Raw genomic sequence first — 19,252 nt, 5'->3', positions numbered from 1 at the left:
TAGACTTGAATTCGTATTTCCCCCGTTCTGAGAAATTTGGTTTCGACATCTAGGCCGCTAGACAAGGGAGGGGGAGGGGAAGACTTCCTGGAAGAAGATTTAAAGAGTCGGGGGTGGAAGAGAGGAGGGAGAAAGGGAATCGGGAACGCTTGCGCAGTAAACACCTCACAGTTGCTTGCCCCTCCCAACCACTTCTCTGCAGCAGGGAATTGCAGGCGGCCCTCCACCTATCCTAGTCCAGCTGAGTGACAACCCCCATTCACTTTCCTTCTCTACCTATCAACGCACTTCTCCCGCCCCCACAGCCGCCCAGTCGGGGGCGGGAATAGGACAGGCCTGGCGAATCCGCGACGCCTGCGTGGGCGATCTACCTGCTCATTGGACATAGTCAACGCCAGTCCCGCCTCCCAGGCACACTCCCCCGCCTTCCTTCTAATCAATCCCTCCCTTCGCCGGATCCAATCAGCATCGGACCCGGCCGCTCGGAGGGGCAGGTCCCATAGCACGCAACCGAACTCCGCCCGTCTCTTGGGCAACGCCTCTTCATCCCCCCCTTCCTGCGAACGGAAATAGCGGGCCGCCGAGCCAATCGTAGCAGCGTGCCTTTGTCCAGCGGCCAATGAGAGAGGGAGCGAGGTGTGAGCCCGAGTCTGAGCGGCAGTAATCCGGGCCAATGGGAGACTGATAGCTCAGGACGACGGGCGCGAGGGGAGGGGCCGGAGGCGGAGCCGCGGCCTGCCAGCCCGCCCGCCAGCCAGCCCGCCCGCCCTCCCCCCCGGCCGGCTAGGCTCTTCGGCGCTGCTTGGGGTCCTTTCCTCCCGGTCCCCGCCTGCCAGCCCCCGCTGCGCTGTGCCCTGCCCGGCCAGGCCTGGAGCCGACACCACCGCCATCATGCCGGCCGTCTCCAAGGGCGATGGGATGCGGGGGCTCGCGGTGTTCATCTCCGACATCCGGAACTGTGAGAGCGCGGCCAGGGGACACTGGAGGGAGGGGGAGCGTGGAATTGAGGGACTCGGGGGTTACAGAGGGGCCCGGGCGTAGAAGCCTTTGCGTCGTAGAGGGGGAGAATAGAGAGGCCCCGGGGGGAACTTTAGGGTGGGGGGAATGGAGAGACTTAGGGTGTCATAGAGTGCCTCTTGAGGTGACGACACGGAGTGACTAGAGGCGTCCGGGAGGGTCTTAGAGGAGAGGAGGCTAGTAAGGTCCCAGGGCTGGGGACCCTAGAGGTGTTCCCTGGGAATGATAGAAAGGCTTGGGGAACCTATTAGCTAGGGGCTTAGAGAAATCCCTGAGGTCGATAGAAAGAGAAGGAGGTGTACGAGTGGGGGGGGGGGGGGTCCCCTGGGCGGCGATAGAGTGGGAGAAGGCCAGAGGGGACCTGGAGGACGTGAAACACAGGAAGCATAATGGTGCCGGGCTTTGAGGGCCTGGATGAGGGGGTGTCATAGAGGGGAAGGGGCTAGGTAGGTCACTGAGGTTCCTGGCTAGTGCATAGAGAGGGCCTGAGAGTAATACAACGTCCCAGAGGGTTGGGGAGGAGAGATGGGAAGGTGGGGGACCATAGTGGGACCCTGGTGAGGGATAGGGGAGCTCCAGGATGGAGGATGGCTTAGTAGACATGGAGGGCAGTGGTGAGGAGACTAGAAGGGTTACTAAGGGGAAAAGAGGGATCTAGGAACACAGAGGAGAGGTGCTGCAGGTGGAGGGTGTTGGGAGAACCTGAGACAGGAAGCTGGGGGCCTGGAAAGAAGAGGACATTATAAAGTGGGGGCTTGGAGGATGTGTCAGAACCGGGAGAGCCCAGAGCTCAAAGAAGGGCCCAGGGAGCCTTGGGAATTTGCGGGGAGGAGATCTGGAAAGCTAAGTGTTGGAGGAAGCCTGGTTCCAGAGAGAGGTCAAGGGTCAGGGAGCAGGGCACTCCTGAATCTACAACCCTCTCCCGTCTGACCACCTCAATATGGGGACAGTGATCACCAGCAGGAAGGATCGTCGTGACGCCGAGAGGCCTGGCGCCAAGTCAGCTCCCAACTCCTGGGAGTGGGTGTTGGTGTTTAGAGCTGCCAAGAGCTTCCGAGGCTGTATCTGCACGGGCTCTGGGGTCAGCCAGACCCGGGTCTGAGTTCGAGCGCTGTCACTCCCCGGCCATGTGACCTTGAACGGGGGACTTCACCTCTTGATTTCCTCATCTGTCAGCAGGGGCTGCTGATTGCACCTTCCTGATGAGGTGGTTGCGATAATGTGAGTGAGGCCTTTTGCACATTCCAGGCACTGGGCGGTCTTGGCTGTTGTTTTTGTCACTTCGGTGGGTCTGAAGAGCGGCCTCTGTGATTACTGTAGAACTGAGGAGGTGTGAAAGGATCTGGCGTGTCCGAGGTGAACGAGAGGGCTGGAGGCTGTTGGGTGTCAGGTGGAGAAGAGATGTTAATAGTTGTTACGGAAAGAGGTGAGTGAGGAGGGGTTGTGGATTAGGTGGGGGAGGGTGCTAGGAGTAGGTGTGTGTGGCCTCCGATGCCGGTCACGGATGTGACCCTCGGCGACTCGTTTAACCTCTCTAAGGCTCAGTTTTGTCTGCAAGCCCCGCCGATGACAGCACCTTGCCTTCACTCATTCATTCGTTTGACAGATCATTTTTCGTTACCCCCTTTTTTTTTTTTTTTTAATTTTTTTTTTCCAACGTTTATTTATTTTTTTTGGGACAGAGAGAGACAGAGCGTGAACGGGGGAGGGGCAGAGAGAGAGGGAGACACAGAACCGGAAACAGGCTCCAGGCTCCGAGCCATCAGCCCAGAGCCCGACGCGGGGCTCGAACTCACGGACCGCGAGATCGTGACCTGGCTGAAGTCGGACGCTTAACCGACTGCGCCGCCCAGGCGCCCCTCGTTACCCCCTTTTGACACTGCCTGGGACTGGGCTCCAACAGTGAGCAAGAGTCCCCGGCTTGGGAGCCCCCATGCCGTGAGGGAGATGGAGAATAAACACAGAACTACAGTGAATGATTCCAGGTCAGAGGGTGACTGGGAGGAGGAGCCGGGATTGAGATGGGGTTTGGAGGTGCACGTGAGTAGACTTTTGAGTGAAGCGAGGGCACAAGCCCTGCAGATTTTGGAGGCAAGAGGGGGGTCCAGGCAGAGGAATGGTGTGTTCAAAGGTCCTGGGGTTGCAGCGTGCTTAGCGTGTGTTCAGGTAAGAGCCGAAGGGGGAGAGGGCGGGAGATGAGGGCAGCCACGGGTTGTGGAGGGCTTCGTGGGCCTCCGAGAGCGCTTTGGCCTTTCTCTGAGTGAAACGAGAGCGGCAGGAAGGTTTAGAGGCAGGAGGGATGCGAGCTGCTTGATGTTTTAAAATAATTCCTCTGCCTCTGTGAAGAGAAGAGACTCGAGGTGGCGGCGGAAGCCGGGAGATGATTAGGGGCTGCTGCCGGCATCCGGGTGAGAGATGGTGTTGGCTTGACCCGGGGTGACAAGTGGTTGGTCTGGGGACACGTTTTGGAGGATTTGCAGAGGGACTGGATGATGGAGGTGGGGAAGGAAAGAGAAAACAGGTCGGTGTCGCTGCAGGACCCCAGAAGGGGGAGACTCTGCCTCGAGGGCAGTGGAGGGAATTGAGCCAGATGGGTTGGGGCTAGAGAATCGGGGATTCCTCTGGTCCTTCGTCGTCTCGTCAAGTAACTGTTGAATGGCTGGTGTGTTTCAAACCTTACCAAGGGCGCTGGGGACACAGTGGTGAGTAGGACAGATTGGTCTGTGTCCCTTGTGAATCTCCCAGTCCCATGAAGGAGACAGGTACTGCATGAAAATGGTGGCAGTCCTTCTCACAAACACATGTATATAGATGTTCATAGTAGGGCTAGTCGCCGTAGCCCAGGAGTGGAAACAAGACAACCCAAATGTCCATCGTCAGATGCATGGATATACAAAATGTGGTACCCCGCGCCATGGAATATTACTAAGCCATCAAAAAGGACGCACGCTACCACATGGATGAACCTTGAAAACCTCATTCTAAGTTCTTTTTTTTTAATTTACTTATTTTATTATTTTCTTTAATGTTTATTCATTTATTTTTGAGAGAGAGAGAGAGCAGGGGAGGGGCAGAGAGAGGGAGACAGAGAATCCAAAGCAGGCTCCAGGCTCTGAGCTGCCAGCGCAGAGCTCGATGCAAGGCTCGAACTCCCGAACCGCGAGATCATGACCTGAGACGAAGTTGGATGCTTAACCGACTGAGCCACCCAGGCGCCCCTTGAAAACCTCATTCTAAGTGAAAGAAGCCAGACACAGAAGGCCACATGTATGATTTCGTTTGTCTGAGGTGTCCAGACCAGGTGATGAAAACGTTCTGGAAATAGATCTTGGTGATTGTTGCACAAGACTGTGGATATACCAGAGACCACTGGCTTGCCCACTTTATGGTTGGGTGAATTGTATCTCAATTTTTAAAACTCTTTTTTAATGCTTATTTATTTTTAAGAGACAGAGACAGAATGTGAGGGGGGGAGGGCAGAGAGAGAGGGAAACGGAATCCAAAGCAGGCTCCAGGCTCTGAGCTGTCAGCAGAGCCTGACGTGGGGCTCGAACTCACCAGCTGTGAGATCATGACCTGAACCGAAGTCAGACGCCCAACCGACTGAGCCACCCAGGAGCCCCTCAATTTTTTTTTTTTAAGTGGAAAAAACGTGTAGCTGTCCTAAGTCCGTGAGAGAGAGAGGGCCACCATGTCGAGAGAATGAAAGCTCTATCTGATTGCAGTGCTCAGACAATGTGGCATAGTTAGCCAGGCCAAGGGAGGCAGAGAAGAGCTGGGGAGGCAGAGGGGCAACAGTGCAAAGGTCCTGGGGCCCAAGCGAGACTGAGCTAAGGCCTGTGTGGCTGATGCACAGAGGGACGGGATGGGATCTGATTGGGCAGGTGGGCAGAGGCCAAGTTGGTGTCTGTCCTGAGAACACTGGGGAGGGTTTCAAGCAGGAGTGAGGGAGCCGAAGGCCTGAGGGATGTGGATGAGCCAGGGCCCAGAGCCGATCAGGTGGAGGAGGGAGAGGAGTGTTGAGCCATCCTGCTGGAGAATCTGAAGGGCAGAGTGGAGTTCAGGGGGAAGGCTCTAGAAGGAGATGAAAGGCAGGCTTTGAGAAGGAGGGCAAGGAAGGGCAAATTCTGCTGATAAGAAGGGGAAAGGTTCGGGCTGGGCCTGGCCTGAGGGCTTCGTCCTGTGCTCTCTGGAGCGGGGATCTGCCTCCCAGTCACTTAATCTGCCTGGGAGCTTCCCGGGCCCAGGCTGGGGCTGCCCTCCCTCTAGGGCCCCAGCTACCAGTAGGCCTGAGGAGAGTTTGCGAGTGAGTGATTAAAAAAAGGGGGAGTGGTGCTGGGTTTCACAGTGCCCTGAGCTCCTCCATTGGGGTGCATCCTACTCCAAAGTGTGACCCATTCCATTTGTGGCATCTCCCCCAGCCCCTGGAGCACAGGCCCTGCTCTGATCCTTCCCAGGGTCCCCAGTTCTGCCCCCTGTGGGACCTGGCCCACGGGCGTCCTTGGGAGATGTTTGCTGGTTGAATGAATAAGGAAATGAACGAATGAATGAACCAATCAATCTTTACCGGCCACCAGACGCTGCTCTAAGTAGCGGGATACAACAGTGAACAGAAGTCCTCTCTCTCATATTCTATGGGAATATATATTCTCCTATTCTCATGCTCATATTCTAAGGGAGCACGGATTGGTACACGAGTAAATATAGAGTATTCAGGTGTATAGACAGGTAGCAGTGGGTGTTGGGAGGAAATAAAGCAGAGAACGGGTATGGGGACAAGGTTAGGGATAGTGCTCTTATATAAGCTGGTCAGACAGTCTCTTGCTGAAAAGAGGACATTGGAGCAAAGAATCAAATTGGGTGGGTGAAATAGGCCTGCATAAATCTGGAGGAGGAAGTTCTTGGCACAGCCTGTGCAAAGGCCCTGAGGCAGGACTGTGCTCGCGGTGTAGGAGGAATTCAAGGAGGAGGAGGAACAGGAAGAGGAGGCCTCGGCTGGCGGGGAGGGCAGGAGTTGCGGTCCGAGAGAGACCTAGTGGGTCTGTAGGGCCTGGAGGATGACAGGACTTCACTGAGCCCCAGCCTCACCCACTTCTGTGTGCCATCTAGTACTCTCGGTCCACAATCTGCATCCAGCACCTTTCCCGTGTGGGGACTGTTGTGAACCCAGGGGGTGCCCCCTGGGAGTGAAGCAGCCACACGTCCCTGCCCTCAGGTGCTGCATTCTGCCCAGAGGCTGAGGGTTGACAAATCGGTGTGTGCACCCTTCGCACGGCTGGCGGCCGCCCAGGGATGCTTTCGGCAGCCGCGTTCTTTTGCAGCCGGTTCTTCATGGAGAGTATTTCCTCTCCGGGGTGGCAATGCCTTTGATAGCACAGAGCACATCTGACCCAGCGAGCCGCGTACGCAAGCTTACATTTTCCAGTAGCCACGTTAAAAAAGTAAAACGAGTGGACGTTTAATGTCTTTTACTTAGAACGTCCGCCGTATTATTTGAATGCGTAATCGATATTTAAAAAAAAAATGTTCACGAGACAGTTGATGTTTCTTTCTCAACCAGGCCACAGTTTCACTGGAAATACTTGTTTTGCATTAAGAGTTCGTACAACTTAGGGTCGAAAAAGCAGATTCACAAAGTACCTGAGTTGTTCCAAACGTATGTTGCAGTAACTGAATTGAGATTTGGGGTTTTTGGGTTTTTGGGTTTTTAAATAATTTTTTTAACGTTTATTTATTTTGAGAGAGAGAGAGTGGGGGAGGGACAGGGAGAGAGGGAGAGAGAGAATCCCAGGTAGGCTCCATGCTATCCGTGCAGAGCCGGCCATGGAGCTCGAACCCATGAACTGTGAAATCGTGACCTGAGCCAAAATCAAGAGTCGGATGCTTAACCGACTGAGCCACGCAGATGCCCTGAGATTCGATTTGATTTGATTTGATTTGATTTGATTGATTTATGTATTTATTTTCCCCTTTCTTTGAGACAGAGCCTGCACATGCGCGAGTGAGCGGGAGGGAAGGGCGGAGGGAGAGAGAATCCCAAGCAGGTTCCATGCCGAGCGCAGAGCCCAGCGCAGGGCTCCATCCCATGACCGTTAAAGAGTGTTTACAGAACAAAATATATACGCACGTACATATATTCTGTAAATATTTTTTAGGTTGTCCCTGTATGCTTCCTACGGTCTTTGCATAGGTGATTTCTTCCCCATAAAAATATATATTTAGGGTGCTGGGTGGTTCGGTCGGTCGAGTGTCCAACTCTTGATTTTGGCTCAGATCTTGATCTTACAGTTTGGTGAGTTTGAGCCCCATGTTGGGCTCCATGCTGGCAGCACAGAGCCTGCTTGAGATTCTTTCTCCCTCTCTCTGCCCCTCCCCCAGGCATATTTTCTCTCTCTCTCTCTCTCTCTCAAAGTAAATAATCTCAAAAATATGTATATTTATAATTTAATATGCAAATATATTAATTTACATATGCATGTGTACATACACAGAGCTGGCATATGTATAAAAAAGCCCACAGGGGCCCCTGGGTGGCTCGGTTGGTAGGCGTCCGACCTCAGCTCGGGTCATGAACGGCGGTTCGTGGGTTCGAGCCCCACGTCGGGCTCTGTGCTGACCGCTCGCTCAGAGCCCGGAGCCTGCTTCAGATGCTGTGTCTCCTCTCTCTGCCCCTCTCCCGCTCACGCTTTGTCTCGCTCTGTTTCTCAAAAATAAATAAATGTAAAAAAAAAAAAAAAGCCCACAGATATAAGTGTCAAGCTTGATGAACTTTTCCTGACTGAACACAGCTACAGAACGGGCCCCCCAGATGCAGAAACAACATCCTTAGTTCCCTGGCACCCTCCTTGTCAACGCTCCCAGCCCCGACCCCCCTCCAAGGATGACCACGGATCTGTCATCCAACACCATAGGTTAGTTTTGCCTGCTTCTCGAAGCTTTTTTTTTTTTTTTAAGTTTATTCATTTATTTTGAGAGAGAGAAAAAGTACGAGTTGGGGGGGAGGGGCAGAGAGAGAATGAGAGAAAATCCCGAGCAGGCTCTGTGCTGATAGCACAGAGCCCGATGGGGGGCCCGAACTCATGTACCGTGAGAGCGTGACCCGAGCCAAAACCAAGAGTCAGCAGCTTAACCTACTGAGCCACCCAGGTGGGCTCGAAGCTTTTCATAGAGGTTTAAACAAAGCCCAGAGAATGCTCTAGCCCCAAATTCAATTGCTGTTCAAATGTCCATCTATCTGCGATGACGTTTAAGCAGGCGGTTTGTAATATATGGTCTATTTATAAAACAGGACTTTTTTTTTTTTTTGGTCCTTACAGAATAGTTTTAAGGCAAGCACTTAAAACAGTTGTGGCCATCTAAAAAAAAATAAAAAACAAAAAACAATAAAAATAAGTAAAAATAAGGAGAACAGAGCATGCACCTTGCACCCTTGCTGGGTGCTGTCCCCCACCCCCTGCCACCACCCTCACACAGGTTCTCCTCTCCCGTGAACTGCTCCTGAACCCTCCTCACCTTTCACTGCCCTCCTCAAATGTCCCCTCCTCGAGGCAGCCACCACCAAGGGCCCCAAGCGGCCTCTGTCCCTGCGCATCTCACTCAGGTGTGGGGACAGGGCTCGTTGATCGCCTGCGCCCTATCAGGCCGGGAGCCCCTGGAGGCAAATCACAAGTGCAACGTCCGGGTGGGTCCTGGGTGCCCCGTGTCGCCGCGCCACTCAGGCCTGGCCCGTGGGGCTCAAAAACCGAGTAATTACTACATGAAGGATCAGACGGCCTCTGGGGCTACACAGGCCAATTCCGGCTCATCACTGAGGAACTGACCCTTCATCGCCTGGGTCCCAGAGACCCTGTCCCACTGTCATCCCCAGGCCCTCCATCCCCTTCCTGAGGGCAGAGAGAGAGAGCACAAGCAGGAGCGGGGGAGGGGCAGAGAGGAGGCACAGAATCCGAAGCAGGCTCCGGGCTCCGAGCTGTCAGCGCAGAGCACGACGTGGGGCTCGCACTCACGAACCGTGAGATCATGACCCGAGCTGACAACAGACGTTTAACCCACTGAGCCACCCAGGCGCCCCAACACGCACTTCTTAAGGCCCTTATTCCTGTCTTCATGCCTCTTCTCAGGTCGGCACTTGGTAGGCCCTTGGAACACAGAGTTGCTACCCAGATCCTGGCCCTGCCCGCGAGGGGCTCCTCCTGTGGTCTGGGGGACAGGGGCAGACCCCGACACCCACAGGCAGTGTGGAGCCCAGAGGAGGCCCTGGAACAGCGCTTTCCCGCTGACACAGAGTATGAGCCACGGGTGTGGTTTCCACTTTTCCTGTAGCCACGTTTTTTTGTAAAAGGAGAAAGAAACTGGCAAATTTAACTTTAATAATATGTTTACATAATCTGATACACCAAAATATTGTCATTTCAATATGTCTGGCACGGGTGTTTGTTTGTTTGTTTCTTTGTTTTAAGTATTTTTGAGGGGTGCCTGGGTGGCTCAGTCGGTTGAGCGACCGACTCTTGGTTTTGATCATGATCAAACTCAGGTCGTGATCTCATGGTTCGTGAGTTTGAGCCCCGCGTCGGGCTCTGTGCTGACAGTGTGGAGCCTGCTTGGGATTCTCTCTCTCTCTCTCTCTGTCTCTCTCTCTTTCTCTCCCTTGTCCTCACTCCCCGCCTTTCTCTACTCCTCCCCCACTTGCACTCTCTCTCTGTCTTAAAAAATTTTTTATTTTTGAGATGGGGTGGGCAGAAAGTGAGGGGGACAGGATCCAGATTGGGCTCTGTGCTGACAGCAGAGAGCCCAATGTGGGACTCTAACTCACACACCGCGAGACCACGACCTGAGCCAAATTCGGACACTCAGTTGACTGAGCCACCCAGGCGCCCCAATATATTTTTTAATTTTTTTAATGTTTATTTCTGAGAGAGAGAGAGAGAGAGAGAGAGACAGAACATGAGCAGGGGAGGGGCAGAGAGAGAGGGAGACACAGAATCCGAAGCAGCTCCAGGCTCCGAGCTGTCAGCACAGAGCCCGACACAGGGCTCGAACTCATGAACTGTAAGATCACCACCCGAGCCGAAGTCGGACACCCAACCGACCGAACCACCCAGGCGCCCCGATATTGTTAAATTTTCAATGAAATATTTTACGTTCTTCCCCCCCCCACCCCTCCGTCTCCCAGATCCAGTGTGTTTTTGCCACGTTAACCCCATCTCAGTCCGGAACAGCCACGTTTCAGGTGCTCAAGAGCGGCCCGGCTGGGAGCTCCCGTATTGGACAGCGCAGCTCAGGGCCCGCTAAGCGATGCTCATAATCTGAAGTGGGAGCCAAGGTTAGACAGTAAATATAAATAAAATAGTTACATGGTGTGAAATGTGCTTAGGGAAGACTTTTATTTTTATTTATTTTTATTTTTATTATTTTTTTTTAAACTTTTTTTTTAATGTTTATTTATTTTTGAGACAGAGAGAGACAGAGCATGAACAGGGGAGGGTCAGAGAGAGAGGGAGACACAGAATCCGAAGCAGGCTCCAGGCTCCGAGATGTCAGCACAGAGCCCGACGCAGGGCTCAAACTCACGGACCGTGAGATCATGACCTGAGCCGAAGTCGGACGCTTAACCGACTGAGCCACCCAGGCACCCCAAGACTTTTATTTTTAATGGTGGAAACAAGTATAAAGCATTGGCTGTGTTTTTGTTTTTGTTTTCCAATGTATTTATTTATTTCAGGAGACAGGGAGAGAGAGAATCCCAAGCAGGCCCCGCGTTGTCAGCACAGAGCCCGAAGTGGGGCTCGAAGTCCCGAGCCGTGAGATCATGACCTGAGCCAAAATCAAGAGTTGGCCGCTTAACCGACTGGGCCACCCAGGCGCCCCAAGGCGTTGTCTTTAAAAAAGTGGTCAGAGAAGGGCTCTTGGAGGAGGTGACAAGAGCTGCGACCCAGCTGACAAGGAGCTAACGGGAGAGATGGGCCGGGCAAAGGGTGCAGCACACGCAAGGCCCCTGAGAGAGCAGGGAACGTGGGAGGCCATGGGTGGAACACACAGTGAGGTGGTGAGGGGTGACGTTGGTGGGGTGGCCCGGGGCAGGGCCACAGGGCTTGGTAGCCATGGGGTGGAGTCCCCCCAGCAGGAGGCCGGGAGGCCAGGAAGGAGGCCGCTGCAGTGATTCGGGTCTGGGTGTGGTGGTCGTGGCGGGGGTCCCGCTGTTCTGTAGGTCAAGCCAAAGGGATGTGGCGACGGCTTGAGTGAAATGCTAACGCATCCGGGTTTCTGTCTGGACGAGCCGAGTGAGCCTGTCGAGGACAAGATGGTGAAGTCTGGCTCCAGTGGGACTGGGGGACGTGGGGAGGGACGCAGCAGGTGGCAAGGGTGGCCGAGAGACCCGGTCACCGTCCAGCCGGCTTGCCCTGATAGAGGAGGTGCCCGAACATCGAGGAGCATGGGGAGCACAGGACCTAGCCTCTGGGGTCAGGGAAAGTCCTCTTATCAGAAGAGTAGGAATGTCGCAGACAAGTTGGGGAGAGGTTGGCAGCCGGGAAATGGAGGAAGTGGGTCTGTGGGGCGACAGGATGTATGGAGGGACAGGAAGGGAGTGGACGAGGTCAGCACCCACAAGTCTGGCCTTGTGACTGGGACGCAGTGGGACCTTCATGACGTTGGGAACCTGGGGGAGGAGCAGGTTTTCAGGAGATGCTGAGCTCAGTGGGGATGGGGTAGGGGTGAGAGTCCTTGGGGACAGTTAGAAGGCAGCCGAACTATTCATTCATTCATTCATTCATTCATCCATCCATCCATCCATCCATCCATCATATATTTCTTGCCAGGCCAGTTCTGGGGGCTGGTGGTGGAGGCATAACCAGAGCTGTGGGTAGAGATAGGGGCTCCCAGGGTGAGTACAGTTCAGGGGCCACAGTGAGAGGAGGAAGGAGGGAGCAAGTCAAGGGTCACCCCAAGTTATGTGCCAGGCTTCTCCTCCGGGTTGTAAAGACCACTGAGCCATGATTCTCACCTCCGTGAAGCTCCCAGCTAGAGACGGGGCCCAGGCCTAACCTCAGCCCCAGGGCCCAAGGCCCCAGGGTGGCGAGAGTGTGCCCTTCCCGCAGGGAGGGGCCTTGCCAAGGAAAATGAGGACAGGGAGCTCAACTGTCTGCGACCCTCATCACCTGCTCTGCCTTCTCCTCCCCAGGTAAGAGCAAGGAGGCGGAGATTAAGAGAATCAATAAGGAACTGGCCAATATCCGCTCTAAGTTCAAAGGTAGGTTGGTGGCCTGGACTCCTAGGGCTGGGAGAGGGGCTGGAGGCCTGGGTCTGAGGGAGGAAGGGACTGGGGACTTGCAGGCATGATCCTTCCTCATTCTGCCTCCCCTTTCCTCCTTCCTCCGGCCCTAGGGGACAAAGCCTTGGACGGCTACAGTAAGAAAAAGTATGTGTGTAAACTGCTGTTCATCTTCCTGCTGGGGCATGACATTGACTTTGGGCACATGGAAGCTGTGAACCTGCTCAGCTCCAACAAGTACACGGAGAAGCAAATAGTGAGTCGGGGTGGGGAGGGGCTGGGAGCCTGGACTTCTGGGTCTGAGGGAGGAGGGAGCTGGGAGTCTGGATTCCTGGGTCTGAGGGAGGAGGGAACTAGGAGTACAGACCCCAGGATGGGAGGGTTGGGGTCTAGGACCAAGTAGCCACAAGGCTCTCAGCCCCCCACCTCCTCCCTCACGCAGGGTTACCTGTTCATCTCGGTTCTGGTGAACTCAAACTCCGAGCTGATCCGGCTCATCAATAACGCCATCAAGAATGACCTGGCCAGCCGTAACCCGACCTTCATGTGCCTAGCCCTGCATTGCATCGCCAACGTGGGCAGCCGGGAGATGGGCGAGGCCTTTGCCGCTGACATCCCACGCATCCTGGTGGCTGGGTGAGGCACTGGGGACCCAGGAGGGGTGGGGTTTGGGATGGAATAGATAAGGTCCAGCCAAGTTTGAGGGTCAGAGAGGCTGTGTCACCTGCCCAAGGTCTCCTAGCCAGGATGTGGGGGTAATGCCGGGCTTAGATCCTAGTGGCAGCCCCACAGTTCTCTCTCTTCATCTCACCAAGCCAACTCAGTGGTGTGAAGCGACCTCCCCAACAAAGCCAGTGGGGTGTCTGTCTGATTAAGTGACCTTTAATAGCTAGCATAGAAGAGGTAGCAACCGGAAGTTATGTTGGTGACAGCCCTCCAGGACTTCTGCTTCTTCGTTCATTCATTTAACAAACATCCGCCGAGCAGCTACTGTGCGCAAAGTGTCATGTTGATCGCAAGGGATACAGTCGTGACCAGAAATGGACACGGTCATCGCCCTCCCAGGCATTCATGGTCCAGAGTGGGAAATACACTTGGATTGAATAATTGCAGGATGAACCGTATACTTCCTCTTGGAACCATGCTGTGGGGCACGGGAGCCCATAAGGACATTTAGTTGGGCGCCTGACCTAGTCTGGGGGACGAGGGAGAGCTTCCCAGAGGAAGCGGCATCAGGCTGACACCTGGGCACGGAGGAGTGGTTGGCCGTGGAAGGGGGAAAGGCATGAGATGAGGGGCACTGGGGTAGGCCTGTGCGATCATCCTGAGGCTGGAGGTCACTCATCAAATGTTTTTTGAGGGCCTTCAATATGCTGGCACTGTTGTGGGTTTGGGGAGGCAGGAGGGAGAAGAGAGGACTGTTGTGCCCACCCTCAGGAAGCTTACATCTAGGGAGGGTACCCAAAGAGCAAATACATACGTAAAAAAGTAAGATGAGTTCGGATAGTGATAAATGCTGTGAAGAAAACAAAAGTGGGTAGTGGGCAACAGGGGTAGTGGGGGCAGCAAGGGTGGTGGCGGAAGCTGCTTAAATAGACTCATCAGGGAGGGTCTGTCCAAGGAGCTGACGCAATTTGAGACCGGAATGGTGAGAAGATAGTTATTTTAAAATGTTGGAGAATGTCCAAAGCAAAAGGAGCAGCAAGTGCAAAGGCCCTGAGGCATGAGCTCTCTGCATTCAAGGAACCAAGAGGCAGTCTCTGTAGCCGGAGTGCAGCGAACAAGAGAGAGAGGGGAGTTTGGATTTTATTCTAATTGAAATGGAAGGCAGTTGGTTTGTTTTAAGTAAGCACGTGACATGATTGTCTTTGTAATTTTATTTTATTTTTTAACTTTTTTTAAGTTTGTTTATTTTTTAAAGGAGAGAGACACAGAGCGTGAGCGGGGAAGGGGCAGGGAGAAAGAAGGAGACACAGAATCCGAAGCAGGCTCTAGGCTCCAAGTTGTCAGCACAGAGCCCGACACGGGGCTTGAACCCACAAACTGCGAGATCGTGACCTGAGCCGAAGTTGGATGCTTCACCGACTGAGCCACCTAGGCGCCCCTGTAATTTTATTATTTTTTTAAGTTTATTTATTTTGAGAGAGACAGAGACAGTGCGAGTGGGGGAAGGGCAGAAAGAAGGAGAGAGAGAATCCCAAGCAGGTTCCGTGCTGCCAGCACAGAGCCTGACACAGGGCTCAAATCCACGAAGCCGTGAGATCATGACCTGAGCTGAAATCTAGAATCGGATGCTTAACCGACTGAGCCACCCAGGTGCCCCTGGCTTTGTATTTTTAAAAGATCACCCAGCTTGGTATGGGAGAAGGTACAATGTGTATTTCTAGTAGCGTGGTGGACTAGATTCCTGACTGATGCTCTTGCTGAAACCCAACTATCAATGTTGGATAAAAGAAGAAAGGAAATATTCTTCAGCGTATTCAGAGCTAGTGAGAAAACGAGGAGCATACAGGCCACAAGCTAAGAAGGGCCTGGCACCTGGGAAAATGAGCAGAGTGCCAAAGCCAGAGTTTGCTTGGAGGGTGAACCTAGATATTGGTTTTGGGGCCCTGCGGCCTCTGGGAACAGGATACAAAGCTTGTCTGAGGAGAAGCTCCAGAGGCCACACTTCAAAGTGAGGGTGACCTAGAAATAAATCCCCTCGGGGACTATCAGCAAAATTACCTGTTTCGAACCTTGGCACGGAGCAGCCCACACACTGGTTTTCAGCCTGATTTTCCCCTACCTGGGCTGTCCACAAGTTCTGAAGCCAAACTTTAAAGTGCTTTAAGCTGGTAGTAGCTGAGGCCTGACATAAGCAAACCAGCCTTTTCTGGAGAAGCCCGCCTTCACCACAGATGAAGCTCCCAGTTAACATGAGTAACACACAATCGAAAATCACTAAACACAGGCCGTGCAACACCATGAGGGAGAACCAGCAGAAAGGAAGCTGAAAATAATAATCAAATTGGAATATTCACATATAAGGTAACATAAATATGTTTCATATGTTTCAGTAAATAAGAAAACAGTTGAAAAATGGAAGTGCAAGCAGATCTGAAAAAGAAATGGAGAGTATTATTTAGGTGGTCTGGTTTAGCAGCCAGGTAGACAGAGCCAACGCAGATTTAGTAAACAGGCAGTAGAAATGATGAAATTCACCAGCATGCAGCCCAGAGAAACGAAGAGATGGAAAATTTAGAGAGAGGGGTTAAGAGTCATGGAAGATGGGGTGCTTGGATGGCTCAGTCGGTTAAGCGTCCAACTTTTGATTTCAACTCAGGTTGTGATCTCACGGTTCAGGAGTTCAAGCCCTGCATCTGGCTCTGCGCTAACAGTGGGGAGCCTGCTTGGGATTTTCTCTCTCTCTCTCTCTTTCTCTCTGCCCCTCCTCAGCTTGCTCTCTCTCTCTTTCAAAATAAACACATAAACATTAAAAAAAAAAAAAAAAAAGAAAGAGTCATGGAAGATAGAGAAGGTCTAACAATGCCATCTAGAGCTCTAGCAAGAGAGAAGGAAGAGAAGGTGACAGGGCCGTTGTTTGAACGGGTAACGGCTGAGAATGTCCCAGAAACAATGAAAGAGGCCAATCCTCGGCATCAAGCAGCTCAAGAAACCACAAGCAGAACTAGAGACTGGGGGCGGGGGGTGGTAGCGGGGAGACCACTGAGGTGTCTGTTGCCGTCCAGGTCAGAACTGCCGGGGGCTGGCTATGTTCGGGAAGTGACGCTGACGGGACGGGTTACGTGGGGGTAGGAAAGAGAGAGAGGATGAGGGTGAACAGGTGTGCGGATGACCGAGACTGGGGAGGAGCAGGGACTCTAGAGGCAGGACCTGAGCCAGGTTTGGCCACGTGGGACGTGAGGTGCCTATTGGCCATCTGGGCCGAGATGTCAGGTGGGCGACTGGATGGCGGGGACTCGAGGCTGGAGAGCGAGTGTGGGAGAGCCGTGCACGGAGCACTAAAAATGGCACGCGGGCCACACACAGCCTCTCCACGGTTCAAGTCGCTACATTAGACAAAGGAAGAACATAAACGCGTGAAACTTATTTTAATATTTTAATTTAACCCAGTCACTCTAAAATATTTTCACGTTGACCTTGGATCAGCATGAAAATTATCCATGTAACCGTTCGCGTCATCACCACCTGTAAGTGTGATGCACGCACACGCACACACGTTGTGTTTCTGCTCGGGTTCTCCTCGCTTCCTGTGTCCAGCAGCCACACGTTGCTGGGGCCACCGTACGGGACAGCGCAGGATGGACAGTAATTAAAGCCACGGCCAGTTGAAGTGCCTCAGGGAAGACATGAGAGGGGACGAGGAGTGACCTAAGGCTAAGCCCCGGGGCAGCCCAGCCGGTCGAGGTCTGGCCAGGGAGATGGGGGGAGAATGTAGAACGGGCATAGGGCGGGACTAGAAGAACCCTTCGCATCGGACGGACTGGTCAGTCATGACAGATGCCGCTTTCGGTTTCTTTAAGATGAGGACAGGCAGGCACCATCGGCTTGGGTGAGACACAAATTGCCGGCTTCCCCAACGGGGAGAGCTTGGTGCCTGGGAGGGCCGAGAAGGAGGCCAGCGTGACAGACTCGTGAGCAGAGGTGATGTCCTAGTTGCCCGCCAGGGAATGGATGCTGGGGGCTTGTGCCGCGCCAGAGTCAGCGGCCAGGCCGGGGATGTCTGAGTGCTCGGCTGGTCTCTCTCGACTCCCGAAGCTTGGCCTTGGAGGTGACGGGAGCACAGGGGAATATATTTTTTTAGGTAGATTTTTTTTTTTTTTTTACTTGAAGATCAAATCCACATCATACCCAGTTCACTGTTTCAACTATTTTAAAGCACGCAGTTCGGTGGGTTTTAGGATATTCACAATGTTGTGCAACCACGACCACTCTCTTAATTCCAGAACGTTTCTTTAACCCCGGGAAGAAGCCCATACCTGTTAGCCGTCACTCCCCATTGCCTTTGCCCCTCGCTCCAGGCAACCACTCATCTGCTTTCTGTTGTGCTGGATTTGCCCACTCCGAACATTTCAGATAAACAGAAGCGCCCAACACATGGCCTTTTGTGTCTGGCTTTTTTCACTTGGCCTAATGTTTTCGTGGTTCCCCCGTGTTGTATGAAGCTGTGGTTCTTTCCTTTCTGTGGCCCAATAGTGATATTCGGCTGTATTCATCCATCAGAAAGTTTCCACCTTTTTTTTTTTGGACTATTACGAATAATGTACACATACCTAGTGTGAACTTTGTTTTCACTTGGTAGATGCCTGGGTGCAGGATTGCTGGGTCATGTAGTAGCACAGCTTTTTAAAAAAAGAAAGGCGGGGGCCCCTGGGTGGCTCAGTCGGTTGAGCGTCCGACTCTTGATTTCAGCTCAGGTGATCCCAGGGGTCTCGGGATCAAACCCCGCATCGGGCTCCGAGCTGAGCCTGGAGGCTGCTTGGGATTCTCTCTCTCTCTCTGTCCCTCTGCCCTGCTCACGCATGTGCTCTCTCTCTCAAAAAAAAAAAAAAAAAAAAAAAGAAACAAAAGAAAAAGAAACAGTTACGGTAGAATTCCTTCCATATCCTTCACACCTGCTCCACTTTTCCCTACCTCCCTGTGCCCTGAATTTGACGGTCATAATTCCCACATGCCCCCTTGTCCTTTTATACCTGGGCACACACCCCTACATTATGCAGTTTTCAGCTTTACCTAACTAGTCGCACCATCTGTCTTCACGTTAACCAAGGTGATAAATAGCCCTTATTCCTCCATTTGGTGTGCGGCTGGACGTTCCCTTCCCTGTATCTGGGGGTGACGGTAGAGGTCACCTCCCTCGAGAGCTCTGATGAGGGTTCCTGTGTAGAAACACCTAGAACAAAACATGGCCTGGGCTCAGGGCTCCTGACACATGGGCTGTAACAATGGTAAAACGGTCATTAATGGAGCACCACTGGGGCAGACCTTCTGCCAGTTTTGGTTTTAGTTTGACGACCGTCCGTCGGTGAACGTTCTCCAGCCATCGCCCTGAACACGCGTGTGCGCCCTTCCCCAGGGTGGGTGTCCAGGAGCATATCGCCGGGCCTGGTCCGCGTCACTCCCAGGGGCACGCGGGCCAGGGGCGCCCAGCACCTGTCCCACCCCACCCCCACCCGCTGTGCTCCTTTCCTGAGGGCCCGTCCCCATGTCTGCACCCCCGGCCCGGCCGGCACGCACACGTCTGCCTGTCTGATGGGAGCATACAGAGCTGCTCTGTCGCCGCAGTTCGTGTTTCTACTGCTCGTCCTGGGAGAGGTCTTTGCACCTGACCTTCGACTGGTGCAGGGACTTCCCTTGGTGCCCTCGGCCCGGGCTCTGGTTGAATCCTCTCCGGGAGAGCTGCACCTCGAGGCGGCCGCCCGGGCTCTCAGAACAGCTCCCGCGCCCCCTCTGTGCTCCAGGCCGCGCCAGCTGCTGGTCCACGGTGCCGTTTCTCCATCCCCCAGCCCATCAGAGAGGGTCAGCGGCTTGCCCCGGAGCCGCGCCCCACAAGTCAGGACCTCGAGCACACACATCTGGCCCCGGTTCCTCGGTTTGTCATAAGGAGGAGATGGACAGGGCGCCTGGGTGGCTCAGTCGGCAGAGCGTTTGACTTCGGCTCGGGTCATGGTCTTGTAGTTCTGTGCGGCTGGGGTCGCACTCACCTCCCCCCGCCAAACTGTGCCCCTGCAGGGACAGCATGGACAGCGTGAAACAGAGCGCGGCCCTGTGCCTGCTGCGACTCTACAAGGCCTCGCCTGACTTAGTGCCCATGGGCGAGTGGACGGCCCGCGTGGTGCACCTGCTCAACGACCAGCACATGGTGAGGCCCCTGCCCGCTCACCGGGAGGGGCCTTGGATGCTCACGTAGAAGCCCAGAGAGTTCCGCCTCTGCCCTGATTCCCACCTGGACGCCCAGGGACCCCC

The 19,252-nt window shown here is 53.8% G+C and overlaps 1 protein-coding gene across 2 annotated transcripts in view; it reads left to right on the top strand.

Annotated features, from left to right (window-relative positions):
* Positions 1-748: 748 nt before the first annotated feature.
* The window catches only part of AP2A1 (adaptor related protein complex 2 subunit alpha 1), a 30,193-nt gene continuing 11,689 nt past the window's right edge, over positions 749-19,252 (top strand). For both annotated transcript variants that reach the window (XM_042918301.1, XM_042918303.1), the window contains exons 1-5: positions 749-958; positions 12,197-12,265; positions 12,400-12,542; positions 12,729-12,922; positions 19,019-19,148. In XM_042918301.1, coding sequence (XP_042774235.1) covers positions 892-958; positions 12,197-12,265; positions 12,400-12,542; positions 12,729-12,922; positions 19,019-19,148 — 603 coding nt within the window. In that variant the 5' untranslated portion in view covers positions 749-891. The remainder of the gene's footprint in view (positions 959-12,196; positions 12,266-12,399; positions 12,543-12,728; positions 12,923-19,018; positions 19,149-19,252) is intronic.

The sequence above is a fragment of the Panthera leo genome, chromosome E2 (genome assembly GCF_018350215.1).
Source record: "Panthera leo isolate Ple1 chromosome E2, P.leo_Ple1_pat1.1, whole genome shotgun sequence".
In the NCBI taxonomy this organism is placed as follows: Eukaryota; Metazoa; Chordata; class Mammalia; order Carnivora; family Felidae; genus Panthera; species Panthera leo.
The sequence above is the reverse complement of the archived record's forward strand: the minus strand, read 5'-3'. Positions and strand labels throughout refer to the sequence as shown.